The sequence below is a fragment of the Trichechus manatus genome, unplaced genomic scaffold, assembly GCF_000243295.1.
Source record: "Trichechus manatus latirostris isolate Lorelei unplaced genomic scaffold, TriManLat1.0 scaffold00297, whole genome shotgun sequence".
Taxonomy (NCBI): Eukaryota; Metazoa; Chordata; class Mammalia; order Sirenia; family Trichechidae; genus Trichechus; species Trichechus manatus.
In genome coordinates, this window is record NW_004444233.1 from 967297 (window position 1) to 985767 (window position 18471).

The 18471-nt window shown below is 49.7% G+C and overlaps 1 protein-coding gene across 2 annotated transcripts; it reads right to left on the reverse strand.

Moving 5' to 3' along the window:
* Positions 1-435: 435 nt before the first annotated feature.
* STRIP1 (striatin interacting protein 1) lies at positions 436-18257 on the reverse strand. Of its 2 annotated transcripts, XM_004390426.2 has the most exons (21): positions 18065-18257; positions 15922-15991; positions 14913-14987; positions 14212-14346; positions 13991-14111; positions 13074-13142; positions 11931-12037; positions 11698-11825; positions 10057-10239; positions 9481-9698; positions 8494-8559; positions 8306-8369; positions 7117-7188; positions 6534-6608; positions 6199-6296; positions 4808-4934; positions 4505-4605; positions 3764-3830; positions 2961-3065; positions 2123-2327; positions 436-1347 (listed from the first exon to the last, which is right to left on the reverse strand). In XM_004390426.2, the coding sequence occupies exons 1-21, from the start codon at positions 18242-18244 to the stop codon at positions 1100-1102; spliced, it is 2514 nt and encodes an 837-aa protein (XP_004390483.1). In that variant the 5' UTR covers positions 18245-18257; the 3' UTR covers positions 436-1099. The 2 variants fall into 2 exon arrangements, with proteins under 2 accessions (XP_004390483.1, XP_023581101.1); XM_023725333.1 differs by lacking the exon at positions 6534-6608 and having other exon boundaries at positions 18065-18246.
* Between the last annotated feature and the right edge of the window lie 214 nt (positions 18258-18471).

An 18471-nucleotide genomic window follows, 5' to 3' on the forward strand; every position in this document is an offset into this window, starting at 1 on the left:
TACTGCCCCAGGCTCTGAGCACAGGAGTTTCCACTCAGTCCCAACCACCTGGCTCTGTGAGACCATAGAGCAGTTGAAACTTGTTTGGCTGAGGTCAGCTTAGGGATGCAACCCAGAGAAACCTAGGCTCCTACTGCAATTACATCAAACCCAGGGGCTGAGGGACAACTTGTCACTCCAGCAGCCCAGGGCCCTGAGGGTGGGCTGGAGAGATCTCAGATTGATATGGAGAAAGAACACTTTAAGTACCCTGTACCTGTTATCCAGCCAATTCCCTTCCCTTCCCTTCCCCCTTAAATAGGAAAGGCAGGCAGCCTTGGAGGGGCAATTGGTGACGTACCAATGCTGGCAGGAAAACTGCCTTTCTAGACCTGGAGGAGATATTTGGGCATCATATTTCCTTCAGACAAGGCAATGGGGATTGTTTTTACTTCCTTTTAATGTAAATAGAATACATAAACACATTAAAAACCCCAACATAACACAAGAGAATACACACAGATTTATGTATATTTACAGGCCCTTAGCAAACCAAGAAAAAAAATGGCACCTCTGGTTAAAGGAAACTTCTTTTCCTACCCCCACTCTGTCCAAACCAAAGTGCTGAGGCAGCTGTGGGGGCCTCTGCAATTGCTTCTGGATGCAACTTACCGCCAGAGCAAAACCAGGATGCTAACTTTCTGGCCCTGGCCCTAACTCCTCCTCCTTGAATAGCTGACATGCAAGGATCTGTATGCCTCCAGAGTCAGCTTGTAACCCCTAAAATTCAGATGCAGGGAGAACCCAGCTCACCCTGGTTTTACCAAGCCTTGGGCTGATTGAGAAATGGGCTGCAACTAACCATATCCAACAGAGCAGGGGGAATGAAGGAAGAGGATTCCAAGTAGAGAGATGACTGCTCCTGAGCAGGACGCTAGGCTGGGAATCAAGGAGAGGCCAAACCTGGACTCATCCACAAGCCCAGTGTTGGCTCCGGAGGGCAGAGTGGGGCTGTGCTGCCACCTGGAGGGGGACGGGAGCACTGCAGCAATGAACTGGACCATCCTCCGTGGGCAGCCTGGAATCACTCCTTCCCTTCTCAGTCCCCAGGCCAGGAGCCTCACTGCAGCAGCTCTTCCCAGGAAATGGGTTTGGAGAAAACCTCCCTTTCTAACCAGAGGTCATAGTTCATCTGGAAGTCCTCGGGGAGGTCCACCCGCTGGCCCAGGACACTCTGCAGGCAGTTGTCCACTGGTAGAAAGTCAGGGTTGCTGTGGGCCCGGTCATAGCGTCGGGCATTGAAGCGTTCAATGTTGGCCCGGAGGGCACACTCCTCTGCCTGGAAGTCCCAAGGCCGGGCATCAAGATCTGGGGCAAATCAGGAAGACATAGTCAGGAGCCAGGCCGTGGTGGCAGCTCCCTGTGGATTCACTATAGAAGTTCAGGGGCCAGTTGGCCAGGGCTTGAACGCTGCCAGCAGGACCCGGACTCCTCCAAGACCCACCCACTGCTCAAAGGTTAGAGGGAACAGTACACACAGAGGCCCACAGTGGGAAACAACACGGTGAACATCAGGGATGGAGTGCTCTCGTGTGCCTGGAGGCTGGGCTGAGGGCAGGTAATGAGGCCAGTCAGATTACAGATGGGTGGTCTCACATACCTCACTTAAGAGTTTGGCTCTAATTCTAAGGGACAGAGGAAGCTAATGAAGGATTTTACTCAGGGAGGCAACACCACAGGGTTTGCATTTTGAAAAGATCACCAGGGCAAAGCTGGAGGCACTAATGGAGGGGAATACACTGGAGGCAGGGAAGCCAAGCAGGAATTGCAAGAGTTAGTTAAGGCAGCTGCAGTGGGGACGGAAAAGGGGACAGAGTCTTGTGACAATTTCTAAAATAGGAATGACCTGGAGGGGAGGGACAGTGAAGAATGGGGGATGACCACAGGGGCCAAGCCTAGGTAACTTCTCAAAGTCCTTCCCAGAACTCTCATCCTGAGGCTACAAAAGCAGGAGCTGGATTCTCACCTGTTTCTCAGTGGGAAGCTCAGGGCAGAGGCGCCTGAGGTATTGGGCAGGGAGTGAAGGAGTAAAGGTCCCCTCTCCCCTGCACACCTCCCACCTCGCTCTGAGCCATAGCCTCACCATTGCCATACGCCCAGTCGTCGTTCAGCCGATGCCGCACCTTCTGGTAGATGGCTGACATTGTCTTCATATTGCTCTTCCGCCACTGCCGCCCCAGGTATTTGGTCTGCACTTTGAGCAGCTTCAGTACGTACAGCTGCATCATAGCTTGTTTCACCTTCAGGGCCCGCTTCAGGATGGGGGCTGATTTGAACACCACCAGCATCTGTGAAGGGGCACAAGGGAGCAGCCCACGTTGAGGGCAGAGATAAACGCGTGTATCACCACAATGCTGCTCAGTCTTCTTTGGGTTACGGGCAGGGTGACCACTGTCTCAGTTTTCCCCAGGCTGAAGGGTTTCCTGGGATGTGGGACTTTCAGTGCTACAAGCAGGAGAGTCCCAGGCAAACTGCGATGGCTGGTCACCCTAATTGTGGATCTGAAGAAAGCTATGAATTCCTTCACCAGAAACATTCTTGTGTGCATACACATAATTCCAGAGGGTTCATGGGCCTCCCCACCCCAAAGGCATCCAAAGACCCAAGTTAAGAGATCCCGGAGGCCTGATTATGTTATCAATTGGGACTAAAAGGACATAGAAATATCTCTTCTGTAAATATGGATTTGTTTCAGTGCACAGCTGAGCCTCGCCCAGCCTGTGGTTCAACTCACCAAGGAATCGGCCCTTAGAAAGCAAGGATGTGGCTACAGGAAACGTAAGTGAGAAGGATACAGCTGCAGTAGCAAGCTCCACCCGGAGGACTGCCTGCTCACTGCATGAAGGGGTGAAGAGAAGGTACAGGGGTGTGCCTTTCTTCTCTGAGCTCCAAGTTCATGCCTGCTGACTGTGCAGACTCACCATTGTCCTTGAATGCTTCCATTTTGTCAGCTTGTTCAAGATTCGAAGCAGATTGATACAAGAAAAGAGGTTCCTCCAGCAAAACTGGTTATTGTCACCTGCTTCCTGTAGGGTAAACCCAGGAACAATCACAACCCCCAGAACTGCACCAAAAAACCCACTGACGTCGAGTCAATTCCGACTCATAACAACCCTACAGAACAGAGTAGAACTGCCCCATAGGGTTTCCACGGAGTAGCTGGTGGATTCTTAACCACTGAGCCACTACGGCTCCCAAAGGGCCCCCACATACTTGATTCCAGAACAACCAGGTCCCCATGCCTCAACCAGAAGACGCAAGGAGGTGGAGAGGAAACTTCCAACCCCTCTCTGTACCCAGGGGGAGACTCTACCCTAGAAGTTGGCATGCGGGGAGGGGACTCCCTAGCAGGAAACCTAGACTGTGATATCGTGAGCTATAGCCTCAGCCCTCCACAGCCTGGGGAACCCAGGCTGCCTCAGAGATGTGGCCCCATAGGAGTCCAGCATGAGGAGATGTGAAGCAACTCCACTGGATAGTTCTAAGCCAGCAGCCCCTCAAGACCAAACTCCCTGACTGACTAATCCCTGTACGCAAACCTTTCAGCTCTGCCAGCCCCATCCCCCAGCCGCCGCCCTTCTATGCAGCTGTAGTTGTCTAAAAGTCAGGCACTCCACAGTGTGCACCCGTGGAGGACACCTCTATGCCTGTGTTGGGGGAGGCAGGCTCTCCACCTGCTGACCCTCATGCCAAAGGGACAGCTGGTGAGAGCCCAGCCACTCACCAGGCTCTCCGCAGTCAGCTCTGGCAGCTCATGCACCACACAGTGAGGATAATCCAAGACAGAAATGCTGCAGGGGACAAGAGGATCCGGTGCCGCCATGAGCACAGCCCTCGGTCTGGCTCCTGGCTCTCCTCCTTCACTTGTTGTAGCAGAAGTAGGAGTCTACCTTGTCTGCACCCTCTCGCCCCTGACCCAGGTATAAGATGAGGAAAATCTAATACAAGGAAACCTGTCAGGTCCCTCTGTGGCTAGAGGTCAGCTTGAAATCCTTTAAGGGGTGGGGACCCTACAGCAGCTTTCCCCACAGCCATGAATCTGGGGTTAGGGAGAATTCTAAGTAAAATTCTTACCCTAGGCAGCGACTGCTGACAGCCCACCAGGTGGTGCATCACACTGATGGGCGGGGGAGGAGGGGTCAGAGTCAGCCAACTGAGCCTTACGGTGCATGTTGCCGAGCTACTTGGAGAGCAGGCCCAGCGGGTCTCAGAAAAAAACATGCAAAAGGGCAGCGAGGGCAGTGCTGGAGCCCAGAAGCAGAACCCTCCTGCCCAGGCACTGACTGGGTCACCTGTTACTGCACTAGCGAGGCTCAGGCAGGGACCTTGTGTCACTCATCTTTGTGTCCTGATGCCTAGAAGCACGCTGGCTTGTGGGTGCTGGATGGGCTCAGTGGGCGAGGCAAGCTGGGAGCCCCGCTGTGCGGCCCCACCCAGCCCTTCCTGGTCCCTGGTACCTTATTACCTGTTCTTGGCGGTGATGTAGGACATGATGTTTTGATTGAAGAACTTAAGGATCAAAGGGATGCAGTTGGCAAACACCAGGTGCTGGGCCATGTACTCAAACTGAAACCAAGAGAAAAAATAAGTGTGATCCCTGGGACTTCACCATTTTCCTCCAGTGATAAAGGCCCTGGTTGGAGGACCATGTCTCAGAGCATTCATGCACAGTCCAGGGAGGATCTGAAGGCCAAGGCCCCCGTCCTCCGGGCTGGAGGAGCAGCGCTGCCTGTGGCCACTGGCTGTGGCCTAGCAGACAGGAAGGTACCTGGTAGATGTGGTTCAACTTAAAGTGCTTGAGCAGCAGCAGCAGGACAGCAGAAATGGCCTTAACAATGACCTCTTTGTGGCGGTTCACGTCCACCCCCAGCTTCATGCTCTGCAACACTGTTGTGCTGGAAACACAATTTCTGGGGTGAGCCGCCAGCACATTCAGCACCTCCTTTCTAGGTGCACACAAGGAGAGGAATTCCTGACACTTCTCAGGTCAAAGGCTCCTGCCTCACCACCCATCCCGTGGACATCTCAGAAGTCAGGAGCTGGGCTCTACGCTCCCTAGAGCAGATTAGCTTAGCCAATTTATTTCTTCCCCTTGATGCCCAGTCACACTCCCTGCTTTTCCTCAAAATGAACTTCTCCTTTTCAAGATCTCTCCTAAGATTCTGCCACCATATGAACTTAAGTTCCCCAGAGCATGTTCTGTGAATATTGGTACATTGAGATGTTTCATGTTATGGGAAAAAAGGGGGCTTTATAGTCAGATAAAACTTAGGAAGCACTGAGTTAAATAAAGTTAAACAAGTATCTTAATTCAGGACTTCTCACTGTAAGTCTGAAGTAAAACATTTGACTCTGGGACCCTTTTTACAAGGAATACCCTGATGGCCTAGTGCTCTATGAAGCTCCCTTTGGCATTAGCCAAACCTGGTCTCTTCCCTCCCCACGCGCTCACTGCCAGACTCAAGGTCCAGCCCAAGGGCAGTGCAGAGCCCTGCTCGCTGGCAAGACTCCACCAGGGAGTCTGGCTCTGAGCCGGGCTGCTACTGGCAGGCAGGCAGGAGATCAGGTCAAGGCCTGGATCCTTCTCAAAGGAGAACATGATCTCAGTTTACACTCTCACATCAAAGAGCTGAAGTCAGTGCCCCAGGGATGAACAGTCCCTGAGGATTTCACTCGAGCACCCTGAGACATTCACAAGTATTCACAAGTTGTCAGTTCACTGAGGAACAGGAAAGAATCCATACTCAGCTCAGGTTCACCTGTTGGCTGGCATATTACTAGAAGTTAACCCTACACATCCTGGATGTATCAACTTCACAGCTTTAGAGAGTGGGCTTTGGGCTTTGGAAAGTGTCCAGTGTGGCCTCATCCCATTTACAGAAGAGGAAATGCCTTTCTCCAATTCGCTCAGGAGCTCACTCAGTGGCAGAGACTACACTAGAGTCTAGGCTAATTGGACTCAGCCATCTCCCAACCAGAATTTTTCAATCCAGTATACTTTCCTTTTTCTGAACCAGGAATACTCTAAACTCAACCTGCAGAGAAGTTAGGTCAAAAAAAAAAAAAAAGAAATCAAATCTAGCAAAACGGGACCAAAAAGAAAACATTTCCCACTTCCCTGTTGCCCCAACCAGCCCCATTCACAAGAAAGACACTCACGGCATCTCCTCAGGCAGGACATCTGCTAAGATATTGATTGAGTCCGTTTTGGCCTTGGAGGTGGGAGCAGCAGCCAGCAGGATCTTCAGCAGGGCAATCTGGGGAACAGCAGACATTCAGACAGTGTGCAAGGAGCCCAGGACCAGAACTAAGCCCTGAGAGGTGGTCCTACTGTAGGTCCTCAAGTGGCAAAAGGAGGGGTCAAAGGAGACCAGGGGGGCATACCCTCCAGGCCAAGGCAGCAGGGAGGGTGATCCTATTGCAGGTATTGACTAATGGCCATCGAGAGAGCCCCAGACACAGAGCACCCCCGAGGAGGAAGCAACAACACTCACCATATACTGAGGCAGGCTGGGGAGCAAGCCTTGGTAGAGGGTTTCTGCAGGAACTTGCTCGACTTCCTCTTCTCCCTTTTAACACCACAGGTACAAATGCAAAACTCCAGCCCTGACTACAATCTCCTATGCCAGCTTTCTAGCAGGCTGTTAGCAGGAGATTCTATAAGTACCAATGTAAATCATGACGCTGATGATAATGATAACAAACCTGAGCACATACAATGTGCCAGGCGCTGTTCTAAGCATTTTACTTGTAATAACTCAGTTACTCCTTACTACAACACTATGAAGAAACTACTCTTATTCCCATTTTACAGATGAGGAAACTAAAGCACAAAGAGAGTCAGTAACTTGCCTATGTCGCTGGCCCTCTAAAGGGTGAAGCCAGGAACTCAAAGGCAGGTGAACAGCTCAGAGTCTGTGCTCTTAACCCCTGCAGTATACACATGCTGCCCCCTGCTATGAAAACTAGACTAGGAATGTCCTGAGGGCAGGGCCTAGGGCAGCTTTGTGGCTTGGGCCCGGAACAATGTCTGAGAACAGCTGGGGATCCTACAGGCTACAGAAGACTACTACTCACCCCTGAGAGAGGAGAGCGAAGGTACTCCTCCTCCATCTGTGCCTGGACCTCTGCAATCGATGTGTACTTGTGCTGCAGAGAGAGCAGGGAAAGCAGGCATTGGAGAGGACACCCCTCCTTCTCTGGCCAAATTCCCTGCACCCTGGTAAAGACCCCAGACTTTGTTCTTCAAACACAGTCTTCTGAAAGAGAGCTAAGTCGCCACAAAGGTCTTTAACTAAAATCCTAAACCCAAAAGACCTTTCTAACCGGGTACTTCTCAATTCGCCCCTCTTACAACCAGTGTAAACAGTCCACAGTAGATTAGAAAAAGCAAATTAAAGGATGGGAAGGGGCTTTCAGATAGACACAGTGAGAGGAAAAAACTATTAAAAGTGAAATCAAGAACTCAAAAGAATCTATCTGAATAGGGACCACTTAGTACTGTAAAATTTAAAAATATATTTAAAAAACATAAACATTCATACTCTGGATGTGTTGTTAGGGGAGACACCTATTCCCCACTCCTGATGTTTCCTTCCACGCAGAGGGACATGCAATTTGCAAAACACTCCTGGTCTCTCTCTGACCCTTCCCACACACTCACTCCTCCCCTCTCTGAACAGTGAGTAAGGGAGGAATGGCCCAACCAGTTTCCCTTTTCTTGCTGGAATCTGCCTGCCTGCTGACAGCCTGTGCTCTTTTCTACTCCAGCTGCTGATCTTCTGCTCCTTGATCAGGCTTAGCAAGGTTCCAGCACAGCCAGGGTCTGGGGAGGTGAGCCCGCCTAATTCTGGACATACAGTACTACAACAGCTGTTGCTGCTGTGTTCCTAAGCCTCGTTCTCCAATAGCTCTATCAGCAATAAATCTGGCATTTTCATCTCCATTTATCTACTCCTCTATCTCAACTGCCTTAGAACATGGGCAAGGAAGGAAAAGGGAGGACTATTTACTGGGTCCCTTAAAACTCCAACAACTGTCAGGTAATATTATCCTTAATGAATCCCCAGTCAGTCCCAACTAAAAGTTCAGCCAAAGCAAGTAAAGCTGATGAAGAACTGTTTTAAAGGCTATTTCAGCAGTCCATCCATTCGTCCAGCCCAGGCTCTTTCAGGCAGACTCCCAGTTCAGGCTTCTCCCAAGGGGCTGGTCTCACTTCACTCGCTTGGGACCAAACTAGGCCAAAAGCTCACCCAAAGCCACTCACCTGTTTCAGAGTCTTGATGCTTTCGTGGATTGGCCTGGGCAGCCCCACCACTGTGTTCGTGTCACTGGAGAATGAAGGAGGCCTTGTATTATGCCTAGACATCAATTCACCTGGGTCCCCACACACCAAAGGCCAGTAGAGTGAGCCTCCCGTGGCCGTTCTTCAAGAGGAGCTCGGATCACACTCACCTGCCAAGGGTGTAACCTATGAACTTGCTGCGGCTGGACTCGAGGAACATCTCAATGTCTTTTTCTCTGCCAAAGAAAGAAGACAGAAAGGTTTCTGTTAAACATTATTTCAAGGTAACAGGGTTAAGAGACACATAAAACTTGCAGAAACTATAAAGCCAGGAGCAGAAAAAGTATCCCACAATCGTTTTTCTTTTTGGGGAAAAAAATTAAAATAGGAAAAACTGAAACCTTCACTATTTTAATGTTCTTTATAATTTTCTTGGATTAATAACCTGAAAATATATTATGTTTAACTAGTTTATTCACAAAATTAAACCAACACATCAAACTTAAAAGCATAGTTTACTCAGAATTTCTTAAATGTTTAAAATTTTTATAACAACTGGAGCTATAAACGGTTCACATTTTCCTGTTTCAAACAGACACATCTATGTGTTTTCTGATGACCTGTTTGCACCCTCTTCACAGACTGAGGCTTCAACCGATGGAGAAATGACTTCTATTTCCTTTCACATTTTACCTACTTCTTAAGATGAGGTACTTTCAAACGGACACTACTCATGTATTTCCAGATATCTTTCCATCCATCTACTCCCCACACTGATCTCGAATATCTTATTGTTCTAAAGCAACTCTTGCTTAATCTATCACTGTTCAGTTAAAAACCACATATAACCCTGAGGGAGGCTGATTTCTTTAAATATCCCTAATTTTATTTTTTCCTAACCCCTTTCACTAGGATCCTGTCTAACTAACAGCTCGTTCTAATTACTGACTCAAGAACCAGACACGGGTCCTATTGTGCAAGGCCAGGTGCTACTGTGCAGGTGGGCCAGCACAGGGTACTTTAAGAGCCTCATCTGGGAGCCAAAGTCAGCCCGGTCCTGCAGAACACCTCAAGTGGTGACTCAAGCCACACTGGGCCTGGAGATGTGAGGGCTCTGGCTTCAGGAGCAAAGAGTGTTCCAGAGGTCTGAGACCCACCTGACCTTGGGAGCCCATGGAAGCCCCTTGGGGCAGTTAAGTCGGTCGGTCTGGGGGTGCTGTAGTGGGGGCGGCATCACCTCATCCCGCTCAAGGGGGAATGTCTCCCCCTCCAGACTGTTGTCATCATCGTTCTCCTCCTCGTCCTCTCGAGAGTCATCAGCCTTGTACGGGTCCCGCTCATTGAAGGCATCCAAGTTGTCCTGCTTTATCAGAGCCTGAAAACAGAGGAAAGGTAGATTCAATAGCAAGGGCCAACTGAGAAAATGGGAAAGGGAAATGAGGCGAGACTAGATGTAACATAGAAAGGTAGAGAGCTAAGGGCAGTGGAAGATCAGAGAGGGAGTCAAGGTAGGGACCAAATGACAAATGATTTCTTGTCCCAGGCCCTCAAAAGTCCTGAGTATTCACTATAAACCAGACTCTGGCTAATCACTAAGTGCCCCTGCCCTGGAAACATGCATCCCAACTAGCTGATTGGAGAGGACTTCCCACAATCCCACCCCTCCAGGGATCATGCTCCTGCATCTGTGCACCTTGATAACCCTCAGGAGTCACAGGGACCTGTCATCTCACCTTGTGCTCCCGGCGGCCCCTTTTCTGCTGCTGCTCAATCAAGTCCGAGGCAGACGCTGGAGGTGAGGCAGCCCTCATGTTGCGGATCACTTTGATGCTGTCTTCAGGCAGTGGGGGGAGGCCCAGGATGGTGCGTTTCTCAGCCTTCATGGTCTGCAGCTCCTCAAAGCCACCCAGCGTGCACTGCATCATAGGCAGGGACACAGCCAGGGTGAGCACGTCCATAAGATGAACACCATATCTGGCTCCCTGATCACTTTGTCAGGCTCATGACACCATGACCCCCATCTTTACAGAGGCCCACACAACCTCTGACCAAGGGACTAAATCTACCCCAAAGAAGAATTCAGTGACATCCGCAAGGAAGAGTAGAAAAAGGAACAAGGAAGGAGGAGAAACGCAGGCTGACTTAGCCTAGTGCGCAGGTATGTTTAACTCCGTATGTATGACATCCTCTTTAATTAAAAAAAAAAAGACAGACTGACTAGCCCAACTCTTCAAATTCCTAATAAAGTCAGTGAGACTCATACATTTCAAAAGTCATACATGCCAGTCTTTCAAAGTCAAACTGGAAATATACTGTTGAATGCGCAAATTGAAAAAAAGAAAGCTTCATCTAAATACCTCCCTAGAAGTTAGAACTTTAGTACTGTACGGTAAGTTGTGGCTGCTTGGTTTCACTCTTTCTGAACAATTCAGCTTTCCTCTCTGGCTTTAGTGAGGCTTTGTGAGGAACCAACAGGATGTATGGCCAAGATAAAATACAAAGACGACTTTGAAGAGGCCTCTAAACTCGTTGAGCCCGTAGCTCCACAGAGTTAGCCCATCCTGACAGGAGAGGGGCGGTGAGCCCCAGTGATAGTAGCAACCCAAGCTCCAGCTTCGCCTTCTTCCCAGGCCGCTCCTCCTGGTGGGAGGGACTCCTGGCTTGGCTTGGGCCAGGGTGCTAACAGTGGCCTCCTAGCCAAGATCTCCAAGCCAAGCGTGCCACGGGCCCACTCCCCTGGCACCCAATACCTTCCTAGCTAGACACAGAGTCAGGTTTCCTGCCATCTCCTGAGGAAAGTGATGGCTAACTCAGGGCTCACTGTTGCTTCCTTCATCTGACTGAGGGGCCCCAATTATACCAGCTCTAATTTCAACCAATTTTGTCTCAAATCACTTTACAAACTCCAGGTTCAGGAGCCACTTCCTGAGAGCAGACTTGCCTGGGGAGAAGCTGTTCTGTGACTGGAGAAAATAGCTTCCAGGAGTCAGGGAGCCGACAACCTATTCTGACTCAAAGACCAAGTTCTCTTTGACCTCAGTGGCACTTCTTTTGTGAAGTGCCACACAAAAGGAAGTTCAGGAAGGTTCTTTTCTAATTTCTTTTCTTTCGTTTACCAAAGTGGTTATACATAATTCAACATTCAAGAGGTCCCCTAGTCACAGAACTTCTGTTAAGAGTGATGAAAAAAATCTGGAAGCAGATAAGGGTGATGGTTGGACAACATGATGAACATAATTAATGTCACTAAACTGTACATGTAAACACATAAAGATTGCTGAATGGCAAATGTTTTGTTACATATATATTTACCACAATTCCCCCCCCAAAAAAAGGTCCCTAGCACCCAAGTTTCCCTCCAAGAAGGTGCTCACCAATACTGTCTTCCAGAGCAGCAAGAGAACTTTCTTCATGGGGAAGTGAGGAGCATGGCCGCTGCAAAATTTGGTGACCATCCCAAACAGCATTATGGCAAATGGCTCGTTGTTGTACAGTGGGGAACCTAGAGGCAACATAAAGGGATGAGGACGACAGGCAGGAAGAGGACACTCCCCAAGCCCCTGGCTGCCCTCAGGCAGCAACTCTACACAGGATCCCCAGGTCCTACCCAGCTCAGCCCTGAAGGTCTGCCGCATCGTCCTCCACTCGGCCTTATCACTCTCACACTCCTGGTGAACAGTCTCCACAGTCAGGTACATGATGTTGAGCAGGACCCTGAGGACAAGAGCTAGCTCACAACGGAGCAAGATGCGGGATCAAAGGAGTGCCCCTGGGTTCCTCACATTCCAGCTGACAGGGGGCCAGGGGGAAGGCTTTAGTGTAAAGAAAACTGAGAAAAGGAAGACCAGAAACCGAGTGTCTCACAGATCAAAGGAATGTTTGTCTTTCCCTCTAGGTGCTTCCTTTGGTTTCATCTTACTATGGCTGGGATTGGATCTTACTGTTTTGTGTATCCAGTGCTTACCAAGGTGCTCACAAAAGGAGGTGCTTAATCAATGGCTGCTAAGTGAATTAATATAAATAAGAATGGCCAAAAGCACTTACCGCCCTAAATTCCCTGGGATGAAAAAAGACACAGAGATGGGAGTGAGCACTGGAACTGGGTGTCAGGTCAGTCAAAGCAGACCAGGGTCAAAGTACAAACAGTGAAAGAGGACAGGGATAGAGTTCATCATGATGGAGCGGAAATCAGGAGTGGGTGACACCCAGGGACCCTAACTACAGTGGGGAGCATCACAAACCCAGAGTTTGAAAAGCTTCCAAATTCATAAAAGGAGATAGATTTTAGCCCTCACGAAAATGAAAAGATGATATTGTTGTTCAGCAGTTGCCATTACTTCCTGAGTAGCCACAAAATATTATGTAGTAGTTAGGACTAATCCAATGTAGATGGGGATCACGTTGTGCCATGAAAAGGTGGGAGCCCACAGAACCATAGTGTGTCCCTCCCAAATATCACACAACCCGATTCTCAGCAGCACTGTAAGCAAAAGGCTCAAATCTCACTGGGGTTCTATTAAGTGGGTTGACCCTGGATGTTTTCCTTTGGGAGTCTCAACCCAGTGTCCTACCTACGTTGAGCCCTCAGCAGGGCCTACTCATCACTCACCCCGAGCCCACCAGAGCTGCAGATTAGTATGTCCAACAGAAATGTACAGGGAGGAGACCCAAAGCCACCCTTCCACTCCCTGCTCCGGTTCTCCAACATTGGCTCAAGCTTCCAGAGGCCCAAGCTTGCTGCTTGCCTCACCTCAGGTCTGTGCTGTCAGCCAGGGAGATAGCAGGCTTCCTCACCGCACTGCTGCAGGCGGCACTGTTGCTGCGGGAAGGATTCAAGAGTCAGCGCCTTCTCCCAGGAAGGAAGATAAGTGATTCACCTGACAAGTGCTGTCCCGTGGAGGAACAAAACACTATGATACATGTTAGACTGCATGCAAGGCTACAGGACACAGTGGTTAAGAACTCAGGCCCTGGACTGGACTGCCAAGGTTTGAACCCTGACTTTGATATTTACTAGCTTATACCCTTGGGCAAGATACTTAACTTCTCTCGGTCTCAGTTTCCGCATCTGCAAAATGGGGATGATAATAACACCTACATCATTAACATGGATTAGTACATGTAATGCCCTTACAACAATGCCTGGGATATGGTAAGGACTTAGTGGATGTTCTCAGCTATTATTATGACTGCTGCTACCCTCAGATGAGCAGCAGCTGACCTGTCCATCAGACAAAGGACCAGTGGTAACACGAGGCTAGAGCATGCTTTGGTTAAGCCCATGTGTCAGACATGGGCCTGACCTCATGCTGAGGAGAAATTTTCAATGCAAACACAGTGAGTCTGTAGGTTCAAAGGAGAGTTCAAAATGAGAGGCCTCCTTGTGAGAGGCACCTAGGCCTAGGCAGGACCTGCAATGTCTGCTGGTAAGAGCTGTGGCTTCAGGGAGCTGCCATGACTGCCCCCTGGAAGCCTCATTATTCTTCAAGGTTTGAGTGAGCAGCTACCCCCACTATCCAACCCTGGTGATCAGAACAGAGCCTGAGACCAGACCGTCAGCCTGTGCGGCCCATTTAACCCTGTCAAAGCTAGTTAGCTCTTCCAGCTCTGTCCCCCTTCCCACCCATCTCCCTCCTCCTACTCAAGTGCCTCAGAAGAAGTACTCACTCTATTTCCATGTTCAGAAGCTCCACCAGAGCACTGAACGTGCCCACCTCCAGGAGCAGGAATATGTTGTAGCGCATCCAGAACTGCACCTCCGCCTCTGAGCTGCACTCCCCAAAGGTGCCTGCAAACACAGGCATAGCTCACTGAGTCCCTCCCCATATCTGACTGGGCAATGCCACTGGCGGAGGTGTCAGATGCCCCTAGCAAGGTCTACTCAGTACCTTGAGCAACATACAGAATTGCTCGGGCCACCTTGAGCCTCTTCTCTCTGGCAGTGACTTCCAAGCCATCCAAGAGCCTCATGGCATGGGTACGATGCTGGTTGGTGTCCAGCTCGGTCCACTTCTTGTCTGTCACTGCAGGGTAAGAGACAGTTACACCTAGGCCCAGAAGAATCCTCACAATGAAATGGACACAGTATTAATTCACCAAATTCAGGACTGCCACAGGACCAGAAAACTCAGAAGGGCAAGTTACTTCCTGTGTAAGGGATAATGTCATATTGCTGTCCAGTGAATTTCCAGACTGGAATACTGGTATTTTTGGTGCAATTTTAATCAGGTGGAGACCTGGTGGCGCAGTGGTTAAGAGTTTGGCTGCTAACCAAAAGGTCGGCAGTTCGAATCCACCAGCCACTCCTTGGAAACCCTATGGGGCAACTCTACTCTGTCAGAATCGACTCGACGTCAACAAGTTTGGTTTTTAATCAGGTGGAGATTTTTTTCTAATAGACATATCCTGAAAAGCCACCACCAGAGTACACACAGGCCCACTCTAAATGCCACAGCTGGCCTTGCACAATCATGACTCAGCAGGTTTCCTGGGTCACTTCCGGATGGCTGAGGTCATTCAGACGACTAAGAGAAACCCTGTAGCTCTTGTGGTGTGGTATGAAAGGAAACAAGTGGGGAAATCATCTCACCATGGATCCTGAAGTCCTCCTCAAAGCACTTTCTATTCATCTGGAACTCTGGCCCTTCCGTGTAGCTGTAAAGCTCTGTCAAGAACAAAGTCTCGTCACCATCAGCTCCATGTCTACATTCCACATCCAGGTCTCATATGCAGCAGAGAAGGTAAGGCATTTGCTTCCAGTCCCAACTCTGCCCATGAATCACAGTGACTCCTAGACTACACTAACTACCTACAGAGCCTTAGGGCTCTGATGTGTGTGATGAGAGAAGACTGACTTGTACGGCAGCTGATAACCAGAATTCCAGTTAAACAGAAGTCCGGGCATTTCCAATCTGATGTGCATTCATCCCCCCATGCCATGCCAGGGGCTGACCACTACCCTGAACATGTATCTTTCAAGCGGCCACTACCTCCTGTATAAGGCCTCTACCACGGAGGCTTGAGAAACAGCTCAAGCTGGCCTCACATCACACATGTGCCACAGCATGCACTGATGCAGTCACACTTGCTGGCATCCCTTGTGACTCCCTGCTCAAGGAGACGTCACTGCCGGGGGATAGCTGTCCCACATTGGAAGTTGACTTTATAGCCAACTGAGCTGACTACACATAGATGCTTCATAAAAGTGCAGGGCAACCCAAAGTCAAGAGATACTCAAGGCTTGAACCAAACAACTACTGTATTTTTATGTAAATAATGCATAAAATGTTTGCTTGCCAACTGCACACTCCCCCTACCCCCGCAGGTATTTCCATAAGCACACTACGTTAATTTTTTCTTTTTTTTTTTACAGCTGAAAATACCTCCCAGGGAGAGGGCGAGGTTGGCAAACAAACATAGAAGGCATGCATTATTTCTGTAAAAATACAGTAATGTGTTTTATGTATCTCAGTAGCAGGACTAATTAGAGACAAAAAACACCTCGAAAATATATTAACACTCTTAATTTTCTGAAAGACCAATAAGAAAAAAAAATCTATTTCCCCCATTCTCAACCAACACAAAGTTCTGTACTTTACCAGAGAGCTCTGCAGCCCACTTGTCCATGTCTGCATACTCAAACTCGAGGTCTGGCGACTCAGAATAGCCCTGTTGAGAACAGGAGAGAGCTTTACGCAAAAGATCATTCTGAGCGTTGTTAAAAGGAAAAGACACAATGCTGTGTTACAGAACATCATTGCCTCCACTTTTCTGATGTTTTATCAAAATATTTTGTCTCCTTGGCTAGCTTACAAAACCAGGTGTCATTGATTCCGACTCATGGTGACTTCGTGTGTGTCAGAGTAAACTGCGCTCCACAGGATTTTCAGTGGCTGATTTTTCAGACACAGATTGCCAGGCCTTCCTTCTGAGATGCCTCTGTGTAGACTCGAACCTCCAACCTTTCAGCTAGTAACTCAGCACATTAACCATATGCACCATCCAGGAAACCCTCTCAGAGTATCTTACGCTTTTCCTTCAGAGCACTTTTTCAGAGTTAGAACAGTTGTTTAGTGTCTGTCTCTCCAGGAGACTGCAAGTTCCTTGAAAACAGGAACTTTGTCCATTTTGTTCATCAATGATTTCACAGTGCCCAGCACAGTACCTAGCATGAATGAGTAAATGAGTAATTTATACTTAAATAAGTGCTTGTTAGATCAATGAACACAAAGCTTCTCTGTATTTTGTGCACTGAATGACCATTCCACATGGTGCTATGATTCCGGAAGTCTCATTTCTCTCTGGCTACTGGGCTATTGACAGATCGGGACGAAGTGGGTATTGAAGCCCTTCGGCCTTCTTGCCCCTCTCCAATTTCAGTGAGAACTGACAGATGAAAAAGGCAGCAGCCGCACAGAATGGCTTCCCTCTCACACATAGAGGATAATGCAGCAAAGGGACAGATGATTATTAAGAAGACACCATCTTGGGAGCCGTACTTTCATAACCCTCTACGCTTAAAAAGCTATCAAGTACTCACCATGGCTATCCCATCACCTCACCAAGCAAGGGCTCCTGAAAGGTCAGTTTCTTTGCTTTTTCAAACAATTCACTTCAAGCTCAGGGTACCTCTACCTTGGACTTGCCAAATTTTGACATGCTTTACCAGAGATTTGGGCTTGCCAACAAAAAAACAAAAAGTCTGAGAGGAACTGATTTCACAGGTCTAAAGATAGTATCATCACTCTTTGGAACGACCTGACAGTTTTCTCATTAATAAGGAGCCTATAAAGAGCCTGACTGCTGATCAGCCTCCTCCGAGTTGTCTCAGGTGAAGGCGACCTCATAGTAAGTGCCTGGGAACATGCTGATTAAGAAGTCCTAAAACGTTGTGAAGTGTGTGTCTTCATTCATGAATTCTACAAAAGGAGGCAGTGGGAGGAATTCTTAAACTCGGGGTGAGATGAATAGTCGACCAACTCCAGACTAAAGAATTACAGTCTCTAGGACTGGAGGAACCGCCCACTAGCAACAGGGGAGGGGGGAGAGGAGCCCTAACGCATGCTGAAAATGTACATTTCTGATCTTAACAGTTCACCATCAGGAACACTGAGCACAACCACCACCAAACACTGTCACATCATGGCCTGAAGCGGCTAAAGAGAGAAACAGGGACTGTTACCCCCTCCCATTCTCGCAACCTCTGGGAGCGTAGTACTAATAGTGATAATTAGCTCTGTCCGGCTTCAAGTACCTTCTAAACACTGGCCAGGTCCCTTCCCTACCTACACACGCCGTCCACAGCGCGCTGCGGAACCACCGAGCCGGCGCCCGCGCGCCCTGGATCAGTGGCCAAGAGATGATTAGGGGATGGTGGCGGCTGCCCTGGAGTGCAAGAAGACCACTGACTCTTCACCCTCGAAGTGGGATGGGGCGGCTTCCCTAGACGATGGGTCCCCCCGGCCGCGCTCACAGCCCCGTCCCCAGAGCAGCAAACAAGCGATCACCCGGCTCCGGGCTGTTCTCCTGGGCGGCGGGGCTCGGAGAGGGGACCCCGGCTTCACGTCCCCGGCCCCGAGGGGATGCCAGCCTTGCTTCCTGCTTCTCTTGTTGTAAAATGACAGCTTCCTCGCCGGGCCCGTCGACCCCTCTCGGAAGCAGGCTTGCACCCAAGAGCGGCCCCAAGTCCAGGACCTCCACAGCCACCCGCCCGATGCCAGCCTCGCCCCCCGAGCTCCTGACCTCCGAGTCTTTGCGCTGGTTGCGGTTGAACTCTCGGGCTTTGCCCCCGGGCAGGAGGCCCCCGCCGGCCCGCGGTGCCCCAGGCGGAGGCTGCGCGGATGCGGGCGGCGGAGGTGGCGGCGGCTGGGGCTGTTTGTTGTTCAGGATCAGCTGGCTCGGGCCGCCGGCTACCGGCTCCATCTTGGCTGCTCCACACCCCCGGCTCAATTCTCGGACAGTTTCCGTGATACAATTATCGCGTGATTTCCTCCACGAACTTTCCCTGGTCGCCATATTAAGTGTGGCAGCAAGTGCTGGACGCCATCTTGGCTGCCCAACACCTCGCGACATTCCCTTTGCCTGAAATGTTCGTTTCTTTCTCTGCCTTTTTCGCTTACACGTCTTCTTTCCAGTCCTAGTTTAAATGT

Excerpts from the sequence above, each read along its gene's own strand:
- STRIP1 (XM_004390426.2), bottom strand. The coding sequence starts at position 18,244 with ATGGAGCCGGTAGCCGGCGGCCCGAGCCAGCTGATCCTGAACAACAAA. Across the intron at positions 12,038-13,073 it reads GCTGACAGCACAGACCTGAG|GGTCCTGCTCAACATCATGT; the intron begins GTGAGGCAAGCA and ends TCTTGTCCTCAG. Across the intron at positions 6,297-6,533 it reads CCAGCCTGCCTCAGTATATG|ATTGCCCTGCTGAAGATCCT; the intron begins GTGAGTGTTGTT and ends GCTGTTCCCCAG.